The sequence below is a fragment of the Microcaecilia unicolor genome, chromosome 2, assembly GCF_901765095.1.
Source record: "Microcaecilia unicolor chromosome 2, aMicUni1.1, whole genome shotgun sequence".
Lineage (NCBI taxonomy): Eukaryota > Metazoa > Chordata > Amphibia > Gymnophiona > Siphonopidae > Microcaecilia > Microcaecilia unicolor.
Window position 1 is genome coordinate 273,316,212 of NC_044032.1, and position 12,513 is coordinate 273,328,724.

At 48.3% G+C, this 12,513-nt stretch overlaps 1 protein-coding gene across 3 annotated transcripts in view; it reads right to left on the reverse strand.

The window, feature by feature from the left end:
- LOC115463549 (RNA exonuclease 1 homolog) overlaps positions 1 to 12,513 on the reverse strand; it is a 307,692-nt gene that overhangs the window by 217,369 nt on the left and 77,810 nt on the right. For 2 of the 3 annotated variants that reach the window (XM_030194180.1, XM_030194178.1), the window contains exons 6-7: positions 10,356 to 10,493; positions 9,335 to 9,473 (exon numbers count right to left, since the gene is read on the reverse strand). In XM_030194180.1, the coding sequence (XP_030050040.1) occupies positions 9,335 to 9,473; positions 10,356 to 10,493 (277 nt within the window). The remainder of the gene's footprint in view (positions 1 to 9,334; positions 9,474 to 10,355; positions 10,494 to 12,513) is intronic. The other variant, XM_030194179.1, reaches the window with a different exon arrangement.

Below are 12,513 nucleotides of genomic sequence, written 5' to 3' on the forward strand. Positions count from 1 at the left end.
TTCCCTGCTTCAGGAACGAGCAACTAGATCACTTCTATATCATAGATACAGATTCCAAAGGGTTGAGGATAGAGCTGGACCATTGCTGGCACGGTTAGCAAGGGCATGAGGGGCATGAAGAGTGATAACGGCTATAAAAGATCACAAAGGTTGTATTCACAATAAAAGTGAGGAGGTGGCACAGGTATTCAAGTGACATTTTGCCAAATTATACGAAGCGCATAAAACTTCTGAGGCCTCTATAATGGAGTACTTGACACGGGTGGGCCTTCCGCAACTGATTCCCCAAGATATACAGAGGCTGAATGCTCCCTATTATGGGGAAAGAAGTGCAAGAGATCATTAAAACCTTACCTATGCACTCAGCTCCTGGTCCTGATGGATTAACAGGGGAATTTTATAAATTATTGCCCCCCCGGCTTGTTGGGAGCACTGCATGCCTATTTTGAGCGGGTGGTGGTGAGAAGGGAATTCCCACCCCACATGAACACGGCTTTAATCACATTGATACCGAAGCCAGGACATCCAGTGGATCGAGCAGACTCTTACCACCTGATCTCATTACTAAATGTAGATATCAAGATCTTGGCCTAGGTTTTGGTGAATCGGCTGGGTGTTTAACCAGAGTAATAGGCACAGAACAGGTAGGGTTTGTTAGGCATCGCCAATCAGTGGTTAATGTTTGTCATTTACAATGTCAAGAAACCAACACTCCAGCCCTAATAATTAGTCTGGATGCAGAAAAAGCTTTTGATAGGGTGGGTTAGGATTACATTTTTATGGGGTTTCAGGGATGGTATTATAAGGCAATACAGGCCCTTTATGCTAACCCCATGGTCTCATTACTAGTTTCGAACCTCAATGATCCCTATTAGGTAAGGTACGCATCAGGGGTGCCCCCTTTCACCACTGCTATTTCTTTTGTCAACAGAACCCGTTGAAGGCCTTAAAAATGGAGAGGAGAGTCTCTGGAGTGGAAGTGGATGGGAAAACGGTGAAAGCTTTGGCATTTTCTGATGACTTACTAGTGGTGACATGTAGTCCAGATAGCTTGCTACCACTATTGTTGGAGATGGTGGACCAGTATGGGCGACTTTCGGGCTTTAAGTTCAACCTTCACAAATCCCAGGCACTTTCGGTGCTGCAGGGAAAGGACTTACAGGGGAGAGGAGATTTTCCTTTGACATGGGTGGGAGGTGGCATTAAGTAATTAGGAATACAGGTTCCACGAGATTTATCTCAACTGTACACACTAAATGTTACTAAATTGTTCAATGATACCTGTACAAAACTGCAACTGTGGCAAGCCTATCCGCTGTCACTTGTAGGGCGATTAGCCTTATATGACATGTTAATTATGCCTCGCTGGCTATATATATTTCAAACATTACTACTGTACCTCACACACAAGGATGAGAAAAAGTTGAATCATATCTTGCAGCGATTCCTTTGGAGAGGTAAGAGGGTGAGACTGCCATTGTCAATCCTGAATACCAGTAGAGTATGAATGACGGTCTCTTGACCTTACGACATTTAACCATTGCAAGTGGAATGAAACATATCACAGACTGGTTTTGTACCTCACTACCAATATTGAACTTAGCCTGTCTGTTTGCATTCATTTTAGTTGTCTACTGCATGGATTGGACCGGAAAGTTCCCGCAGTCCTACGCAGTTCCTCCATTTTACCAACAGCTAAGGCAGTTTGGAGATGGGTCTGCCGACTATCATTTTTCTTCGACAGTTACGCCCTTCCTTGCTATTTGCGATAACCCAGCCTTCCCACCAGGATCATTATACAAAGTATTTCGTAGGTGGAAAAGACAAGGCTTGGTTTATTTGTACCATGTGTTAACAGATGAGGGCCTGACAACCATTTATATGGATTTACAAAAGCAATTTTCATTATTATCCACAGATTTTTTTTTCATTATTGTCAACTGAAACATTACATTTATAGCATGCCTTGGGAATCTTTACTTGAGGATGCACAAAGCAAATGCTACATACCTGTAGAAGGTATTCTCCGAGGACAGCAGGCTGATTGTTCTCACTGATGGGTGACGTCCACGGCAGCCCCTCCAATCGGAAACTTCTCTAGCAAAGTACTTTGCTAGTCCTCGCGCGCATGCGCGGCCGTCTTCCCGCCCGAAACCGGCTCGAGCCGGCCAGTCCAGTATGTAGCAAGACAATACACTTCAAGGGAAGACACAACTCCAACGGGGAGGCGGGCGGGTTTGTGAGAACAATCAGCCTGCTGTCCTCGGAGAATACCTTCTACAGGTATGTAGCATTCGCTTTCTCCGAGGACAAGCAGGCTGCTTGTTCTCACTGATGGGGTATCCCTAGCCCCCAGGCTCACTCAAAACAACAACCATGGTCAATTGGGCCTCGCAACGGCGAGGACATAACTGAGATTGACCTAAAAAATTTACCAACTAACTGAGAGTGGAGCCTGGAACAGAACAAACAGGGACCTCGGGGGGTGGAGTTGGATCCTAAAGCCCAAACAGGTTCTGAAGAACTGACTGCCCGAACCGACTGTCGCGTCGGGTATCCTGCTGCAGGCAGTAATGAGATGTGAATGTGTGGACAGATGACCACGTCGCAGCTTTGCAAATTTCTTCAATGGAGGCTGACTTCAAGTGGGCTACCGACGCAGCCATGGCTCTAACATTATGAGCCGTGACATGACCCTCAAGAGCCAGCCCCGCCTGGGCGTAAGTGAAGGAAATGCAATCTGCTAGCCAATTGGATATGGTGCGTTTCCCTACAGCCACTCCCCTCCTATTGGGATCAAAAGAAACAAACAATTGGGCGGACTGTCTGTGGGGCTGTGTCCGCTCCAGGTAGAAGGCCAATGCTCTCTTGCAGTCCAATGTGTGCAGCTGACGTTCAGCAGGGCAGGAATGAGGACGGGGAAAGAAAGTTGGCAAGACAATTGACTGGTTCAGATGGAACTCCGACACGACCTTTGGCAAGAACTTAGGGTGAGTGCGGAGGACTACTCTGTTATGATGAAATTTGGTGTAAGGGGCCTGGGCTACCAGGGCCTGAAGCTCACTGACTCTACGAGCTGAAGTAACTGCCACCAAGAAAATGACCTTCCAGGTCAAGTACTTCAGATGGCAGGAATTCAGTGGCTCAAAAGGAGGTTTCATCAGTTGGGTGAGAACGACATTGAGATCCCATGACACTGTAGGAGGCTTGACAGGGGGCTTTGACAAAAGCAAACCTCTCATGAAGCGAACAACTGAAGGCTGTCCCGAGATCGGCTTACCTTCCACATGGTAATGGTATGCACTGATTGCGCTAAGGTGAACTCTTACAGAGTTGGTCTTGAGACCAGACTCAGACAAGTGCAGAAGGTATTCAAGCAGGGTCTGTGTAGGACAAGAGCGAGGAGCTAGGGCCTTGCTGTCACACCAGACGGCAAACCTCCTCCACAAAAAGAAGTAACTCCTCTTAGTGGAATCTTTCCTGGAAGCAAGATGCGGGAGACACCCTCCGACAGACCCAAAGAGGCAAAGTCTACGCTCTCAACATCCAGGCCGTGAGAGCCAGGGACCGGAGGCTGGGATGCAGAAGAGCCCCTTCGTCCTGCGTGATGAGGGTTGGAAAACACTCCAATCTCCACGGTTCTTCGGAGGATAACTCCAGAAGAAGAGGGAACCAGATCTGACGCGGCCAAAAAGGAGCAATCAGAATCATGGTGCCTCGGTCTTGCTTGAGTTTCAACAAAGTCTTCCCCACCAGAGGAATGGGAGGATAAGCATACAGCAGGCCCTCCCCCCAATCCAGGAGGAAGGCATCCGATGCCAGTCTGCCGGGGGCCTGAAGCCTGGAACAGAACTGAGGGACTTTGTGGTTCACTCGAGATGCGAAGAGATCCACCAAGGGGGTGCCCCACGCTTGGAAGATCTGGCGCACCACTCTGGAGTTGAGCGACCACTCGTGAGGTTGCATAATCCGGCTCAGTCTGTCGGCCAGACTGTTGTTTACGCCTGCCAGATATGTGGCTTGGAGCACCATGCCGAGACGGCGAGCCCAGAGCCACATGCTGACGGCTTCCTGACACAGGGGGCGAGATCCGGTGCCCCCCTGCTTGTTGACATAGTACATGGCAACCTGGTTGTCTGTCTGAATTTGGATAATTTGATGGGACAGCCGATCTCTGAAAGCCTTCAGAGCGTTCCAGATCGCTTGCAACTCCAGGAGATTGATCTGTAGACCGCGTTCCTGGAGGGACCAGCTTCCTTGGGTGTGAAGCCCATCGACATGAGCTCCCCATTCCAGGAGAGACGCATCCGTTGTCAGCACTTTTTGTGGCTGAGGAATTTGGAAAGGACGTCCCAGAGTCAAATTGGACCAGATTGTCCACCAATACAGGGATTCGAGAAAACTCGTGGACAGGTGGATCACGTCTTCTAGACCCCCAGCAGCCTGATACCACTGGGAGGCTAGGGTCCATTGAGCAGATCTCATGTGAAGACGGGCCATGGGAGTCACATGAACTGTGGAGGCCATGTGGCCCAGCAATCTCAACATCTGCCGAGCTGTGATCTGCTGGGACGCTCGCACCCGCGAGACGAAGGACAACAAGTTGTTGGCCCTCGTCTCTGGGAGATAGGCGCGAGCCGTCCGAGAATCCAGCAGAGCTCCTATGAATTCGAGTTTCTGCACTGGGAGAAGATGGGACTTTGGATAATTTATCACAAACCCCAGTAGCTCCAGGAGGCGAATAGTCATCTGCATGGACTGCAGGGCTCCTGCCTCGGATGTGTTCTTCACCAGCCAATCGTCGAGATATAGGAACACGTGCACCCCCAGCCTGCGAAGTGCCGCTGCTACCACAGCTAGGCACTTTGTGAACACCCTGGGCGCAGAGGCGAGCCCAAAGGGTAGCACACAGTACTGGAAGTGGCGTGTGCCCAACTGAAATCGCAGATACTGTCTGTGAGCTGGCAGTATCGGGATGTGTGTGTAGGCATCCTTCAAGTCCAGAGAGCATAGCCAATCGTTTTGCTGAATCATGGGGAGAAGGGTGCCCAGGGAAAGCATCCTGAACTTTTCTTTTACGAGATATTTGTTCAGGGCCCTTAGGTCTAGGATGGGACGCATCCCCCCTGTTTTCTTTTCCACAAGGAAGTACCTGGAATAGAATCCCAGCCCTTCTTGCCCGGATGGCACGGGCTCGACCGCATTGGCGCTGAGAAGGGCGGAGAGTTCCTCTGCAAGTACCTGCTTGTGCTGGAAGCTGTAGGATTGAGCTCCCGGTGGACAATTTGGAGGTTTTGAGGCCAAATTGAGGGTGTATCCTTGCCGGACTATTTGCAGAACCCACTGATCGGAGGTTATGAGAGGCCACCTTTGGTGAAAAGCTTTCAACCTCCCCCCGACCGGCAGGTCGCCCGGCACTGACACTTGGATGTCGGCTATGCTCTGCTGGAGCCAGTCAAAAGCTCGCCCCTTGCTTTTGCTGGTGAGCCGCGGGGCCCTGCTGAGGCGCACGCTGCTGACGAGAGCGAGCGCGCTGGGGCTTAGCCTGGGCCGCAGGCTGTCGAGAAGGAGGATTGTACCTACGCTTACCAGAAGCATAGGGAACAGTCTTCCTTCCCCCGAAAAATCTTCTACCTGTAGAGGTAGATGCTGAAGGCTGCCGGCGGGAGAACTTGTCGAATGCGGTGTCCCGCTGGTGGAGAGACTCTACCACCTGCTCGACTTTCTCTCCAAAAATGTTGTCCGCACGGCAAGGCGAGTCCGCAATCCGCTGCTGGAGTCTATTCTCCAGGTCGGCGGCACGCAGCCATGAGAGCCTGCGCATCACCACACCTTGAGCAGCGGCCCTGGACGCAACATCAAAGGTGTCATACACCCCTCTGGCCAGGAATTTTCTGCACGCCTTCAGCTGCCTGACCACCTCCTGAAATGGCTTGGCTTGCTCAGGGGGAAGAGCATCAACCAAGCCCGCCAACTGCCGCACATTGTTCCGCATGTGTATGCTCGTGTAGAGCTGGTAAGACTGGATTTTGGCCACGAGCATAGAGGAATGGTAGGCCTTCCTCCCAAAGGAGTCTAAGGTTCTAGAGTCCTTGCCCGGGGGCGCCGAAGCATGCTCCCTAGAACTCTTAGCCTTCTTTAGGGCCAGATCCACAACTCCAGAATCATGAGGCAACTGGGTGCGCATCAGATCTGGGTCCCCATGGATCCGGTACTGGGACTCGATCTTCTTGGGGATGTGGGGATTAGTTAGAGGTTTTGTCCAGTTCGCAAGCAATGTCTTTTTTAGGACATGGTGCAAGGGAACAGTGGACGCTTCCTTAGGTGGAGAAGGATAGTCCAGGAGCTCAAACATTTCAGCCCTGGGCTCGTCCTCCACAACCACCGGGAAGGGGATGGCCGTAGACATCTCCCGGACAAAGGAAGCGAAAGACAGACTCTCAGGAGGAGAAAGCTGTCTTTCAGGAGAGGGAGTGGGATCAGAAGGAAGACCCTCAGACTCCTCGTCAGAGAAATATCTGGGGTCTTCTTCTTCCTCCCACGAGGCCTCACCCTCGGTGTCAGACACAAGTTCACGAACCTGTGTCTGCAACCTCGCCCGGCTCGACTCAGTGGAGCCACGTCCACGATGGGGGCGTCGAGAGGTAGACTCCCTGGCCCGCATCGGCGAAGCTCCCTCCGCCGACGTAGTCGGGGAGCCCTCCTGGGAGGTGGCCGCAGTGTACCGACGTCGGGGACCTCACCCCGGGCGATGGGCCAGCTGGCGCCACGCTCGACGGTACCGGAGGCGCAAGCACCGCCGGTACCGGAGGGGTAGGGCGCAACAGCTCTCCCAGAATCTCTGGGAGAAATGCCCGGAGGCTCTCGTTCAGAGCGGCTGCAGAGAAAGGCAAAGAGGTCGATGCAGGCGTCGACGTCAGAACCTGTTCCGGGCGAGGAGGCTGTTCCGGGCTGTCCAGAGTGGAGCGCATCGACACCTCTTGAACAGAGGGTGAGCGGTCCTCTCGGTGCCGATGCCTGCTGGGTGCCGACTCCCTCGGCGACCCAGAGCTCTCGGTGCCGACGCGGGGAGGCGACCGGTGTCGATGCTTCTTCGATTTCTTCCGGAGCTCCCCGGCACCGACGAGGAGGACGTAGAATCCAGCCGTCGCTTCCTCGGGGCCGAGGCCGAAGGAGGTCGGTCTCGGGGGGGCTGTACCGCAGGAGCCCTCAGGGTAGGAGGAGACCCACCCGAAGGCTCACCGCCACCAGCAGGGGAATGGACAGCCCTCACCTGCACTCCTGACGATGCACCACCGTCCGACGACATCAGCAGACGAGGTCCCGGTACCACCGACGTCGATGCAGCTATCCGATGTCTCGGCGCCGATGCAGAGGCCCGATGCCTCGATGCACTCGTTGCAGGGGCGGCCGAGGAAGATGGTCTGGACGCTGACGACGTCGATGCACTCGAAGATCCCGGTGCCGATGCCGACGAAGAGCCCGAGAACAACACGTTCCACTGGGCTAGTCTCGCTACCTGAGTCCGCCTTTGAAGCAGGGAACACAAACTGCAGTTCTGAGGGCGGTGCTCGGCCCCCAGACACTGAAGACACGACGAGTGTCGATCAGTGAGCGAGATAACCCGGGCGCACTGGGTGCACTTCTTGAAGCCGCTGGAAGGCTTCGATGTCATGGGCGGAAAAATCGCGCCGGCGAAATCAAAGTCCGAAATGACGGAAAAAGAGCACCAAAAAATTTGTAAGGGAGAAAATCTCGACCGAGGCCGAAAAGAGGCCTACCCCGACGACGAAAAAACTTATCGGGGCAAAAAGCTGGCCGGCTCGAGCCGGTTTCGGGCGGGAAGACGGCCGCGCGGGCGCGCGAGGACTAGCAAAGTACTTTGCTAGAGAAGTTTCCGATTGGAGGGGCTGCCGTGGACGTCACCCATCAGTGAGAACAAGCAGCCTGCTTGTCCTCGGAAAAGAACTATCCACAGCATTTTTGCTTGGACCGCAGCAGAAGGTGCCACTGTCATTTCACCACAAACACATTTGAGACACTGTGCCAGAATTGGACTTTGCTCGATGTGCAACAATGTGGAGCAAAGATCTGGCTATATCACTATCGATGGCAATGTTTAAGGATCACGTCCTGACATTGTGCAAGACCTCTATGATTACAGCACATTGGGAGCTACAATGTAAGTTTGCTTTGCACATGCATGTTTCACCAAGGCGAGCCTTCCACACAGGATAATCGCCAGATGGTGCCTGTATGAAATGTGGAGCGGAGGGAGCGATGCTAGGTCATATGTTCTGGACCTGTCCGGAGGTAGCCTCCTTCTGGAAACATCTTGTAAGGCAGATTTCACATATCTGGTCAACAGGATGGCATTATGACCCATTATTACTATTTGGCCACCCCAGGTTGGGACCTCCAGTTCCGCAAGGTTTTTAAAGAGTTTGTGAAGAGAGCTACAATTATTGCTAAGAAAACTATACTCAGAGTGGCTCTCTACTTGTGCACCATCCATTCAGCAATGGAAAGACTTGAAGCATATAAATCCTCCACAGTTGGAATGCGACAGTTTCAAAATAGATGGTCTCCATTTTGGGAGACACTTATTCCTTCAGTGAGAGGACATTTGTTGAACTTGTAATCTCTGCATTGAGCTATAACAATGACCAAAGTGACTTGCAAGAACATATCTTTTGGGGGGGGGGGGGGGGGCGGGGGAGTTGGGACAAGGGAGCTTATGCAGTATGTATGAAGATTATTTGCTCATTGGTTTGTTAGCGTTTTATTAATAAAAACAGATCTGAAACATAAAATGAAGGGAGTTTCTGAAACAGCACCTGCTTCTCTGGGAGGGGATTTGCCCCCCCCCCCCCTTTCTGAAATTCACTGGGAACAATGTTGGAGCGGTGAGGGATAGAGATCAAAATGTTTCGGCTGTTAGCTCCTAGATTTAATGAAAGTGTTAGAAGCCTGCCCTATGCACCACTCCACCCCAAAGAGCATCCAACTACCTACCAATCCCCCCCCTGCTTCCCTTGGGGAGGAGGGGTTTTATGTGCAATTATAACTTGCTAAGGTCTTAGCATAATTACATAGCATTCAGAACAAAAAAAAAATTGAACAATTTTCACAGCAATATTAACATGTGGTACATTGTTTCTGCAGATGATCCTGACAATGTCAGCGAGTCACATTAAAATCCATCATGAAATGCCAATTTTAACTCAAATCCTCACAATAAATGCAAATTCTTGCCTAATTCATAATTCACTGTCACTTCAACTCAAAAGAATAAGAGCAGACTCAGCATCTAAAAAAGATTTAACTTACTCACATGGTCGTTGTAAAACAAACTTACTATCGGAAGACAGATTTCCCTGATCCCTCAGTTTCTTAAGCGTATTCACTGTAATATTCAAATACATATTTTTGCTTCCACAACGATCATAAATCGCCTTTTCTTCAGACAAAGCCTATATAAAAAATAAATAAAGTTAGGATAATGCAAGGCAAATATGGACCAAATGCTTATTTTGAACTAAGTCATACCATTCATGAGAGCAAGCATATTCCCAAACACAAAATGAAAATCATTTGTACTCATCTAATAACAGGTCTCTGACATATTTACACTTGTAAGAGCTTCAAATAACTAGAGCAGTATCAGAGCCCACAATCCTACTACTGCAAAATACCAATAAAGAAGCAGGATTTTGTGAACTGGAATGCTAAATCTCAGCCTCCTGCGCTGATCAAAAATCTCTATATATAAAAGGCACCTCCAACGTTCTAATTGAAGCCTCCAGCCGGAAACTTGAGGTGGCATAGATATCCGGTTTAGCAAGTACACAAAGGAAAAGAGAGTTGCAAGTAAAGCAATTAACTCCTGCCACAGTTGTTTTCTCAGGCACCTGGAGTGGTTGCCCTGGGTGATTAACAAGGTCAGCTGGAGTAAAGCAATTAACTCCTCCCAGAGTCTTGCCCTGGGTGATTAACAAGGTCAGCTGGGGTGCACAGGAAGAGGGGAGGGAGACCCTGGAACTGGGAGGGAGGAGGGAGTGATGGGCCCCTGGCACATACTCTGATTCTCATACATACACTATCACTGTCACAGACACACTCGCACCCAGTCACACTCTCTCTGTCACACACACACACACACTCTCTCTCTCTCGCATATTCCCTCTCTCACACAATCGCACACACACTCTCTCAAACATACACACTCCGAGGAAAACCTTGCTAGCGCCCGTTTCATTTCTCAGAAACGGGCCTTTTTTTACTAGTGTTCATATACAATAATTTTTTTAAAATGCACAGAACTCCCTTTAAAAATTTCTCACCAAAACACCAACCTTTTCGAAAGCTTCTTCTACAGTTGAACAAGTTTTCAAAAACTCTTCAACAAAGAAATTGACATATCGTTGACGTGTATCATGTGGAACCTTGGATCCTATTTCAGGAATTACTGAAGGTCTCCTTCGCATTACAACCTTTAAGAGATTAAAGCATTCTGACAGAAGTTACGTATTTGCATGAATTAAACCCCAATAACATTTACAGAAGTGTAAGAATAAATTCTCACCACCAACATTTCACCAGCAGAAGCAAACCCCTAAAAGCATTTTCCCTCAACTTCTGTAAATGGCACCTAGAGTTAGGTGTGCAATTGTGACCCAGTTATAGATTAGTTATGTAACTAAATAGCTAATTGGTGCTAAACTGGTACTTAATTGGATAAAATTACCAATAAATGGAACTAATTAGCAGTTAAATGACTTGCACCCCTAATCTGTAAACTAAGCGCCTAACTCATGAACAACTGTAAAGGGGATGTTAATATGGGATGGGAATGGGCATTTCAGGGGCTTTCCAACTAACCTTATGTGCACTTATAGAATAGTTGCATGTATTTGCCCAACTGCCGCATTTAGGTAATGCCATTTACACCAGCCATAGAAATGACATAAGTGATTACACTTGCAGTTTGGCATATAATTGCAGACTTATGCTAGTATTCTAATTAGCAGCTTAGTGCCCATTTTTTTTGTACCTTTTAGTGACCTATACTGAATTTACCCTTTTATGTTTAAGTGATAAAGGTTACATTTTACAACAAAAATCGTGTATTCAACACTTGCTATAATGAACAGCTCAGGTGGGAAAATGTGGGATACAAATGCAACAAATAAATAAATAAATAAATAACCAAAGCACGTCTTCAGCAGACCTTTTCCTTGTTAGGAGTCAGCATGGTGCAAGGTATTGGCTAAGTAAGCAACCCTGAAATATGCTAAGTATTTTGATTATTCTTCCTCCTTTCTATTCTGTTCCTAGCTATGCAATAGACTGCAAGCTTTGGAGGCGGCAAGCCTGTTGTCCAGCTTCAGTAGAACATTTGCTATACCTTTGTACTGCTATATCTACAGCGCTGCATACATACAACACAATAAATAGTTCTTTGCTTATGCTGAGGGCAATTTAAGGCCATTTAAATGGATAAAAAAGACTTTACCCAAAGAAACACTTTTTGACAACTGTGTAGGGTAAAATTATGCATTATTAGCCTTATTAGGATTTATTAACTGCCTTTATGAAGAGATTCACCCAACGCAGTGCACAGCAGGTACAGCTTGATGTAAAACTTACAAATTTTGTTAACAGCATAATAGTAAAATGACCAAATACAAGCAAACATACATTCAGTGAGGTAAATCTGGAGATGGCAAATTATTTTTCTGATATTGTATCATATCAGCCTTATTACTAGGATTCAAACATTTAGCAGCACTGTAAAATAATCACGTAACACAAATATAATGAATGTTGGCAAAATACAAAAGGTACCAAAAATGTAGAATGGAAGAACACTTATAACAGATATGATACTCATGACATGAGAATACAAAGGAAACACTATTTATTTAGATTTTGCTCACACCTTTTTCAGTAGTAGCTCAATGTGAGTTACATTCAGGTACACTGGATATTTCTATGTCCCAGGAGGGCTCACAATCTAAGTTTGGACCTGAGGCAAACTTGTTGGGCTGTCACAGAGATTCCCAGGTATTTAATATGTTTCCTAGCCCAATGAAAGGGGAAGTGCTGCTTTAGGGGTTTCCAAGTTAAGGTTCAAAATTGCCAATTTTGTCATATTTACTTTAAAACCAGAGACCTCTCCATAGCTGGTCAATAGCTGGGATATCGCCGATAACGAATCTTCAGGTTCAATGTCAACAAAACATCATCAGCAAAGAGCATAATTTTGTGCTCTTGTCCCCACGAAGGGCTCTATGGAAATAGCAAATAGGAGAGGGGACACTGCACAACCCTGCCACGTACCTCGATGCAATTCAAAAGGGTCAGTATAAGAACCATTAATTTGTAAGCTTGCCAACGGGGGCCATATATAACAAACAAATCCATGCCATAAAGTGGTCCCCAAATCCCATTTTCTGAAGCACCAAAAAACAAAAAGTGCCAGTAGTCTCGGTCAACTGCTTTTTCAGCATC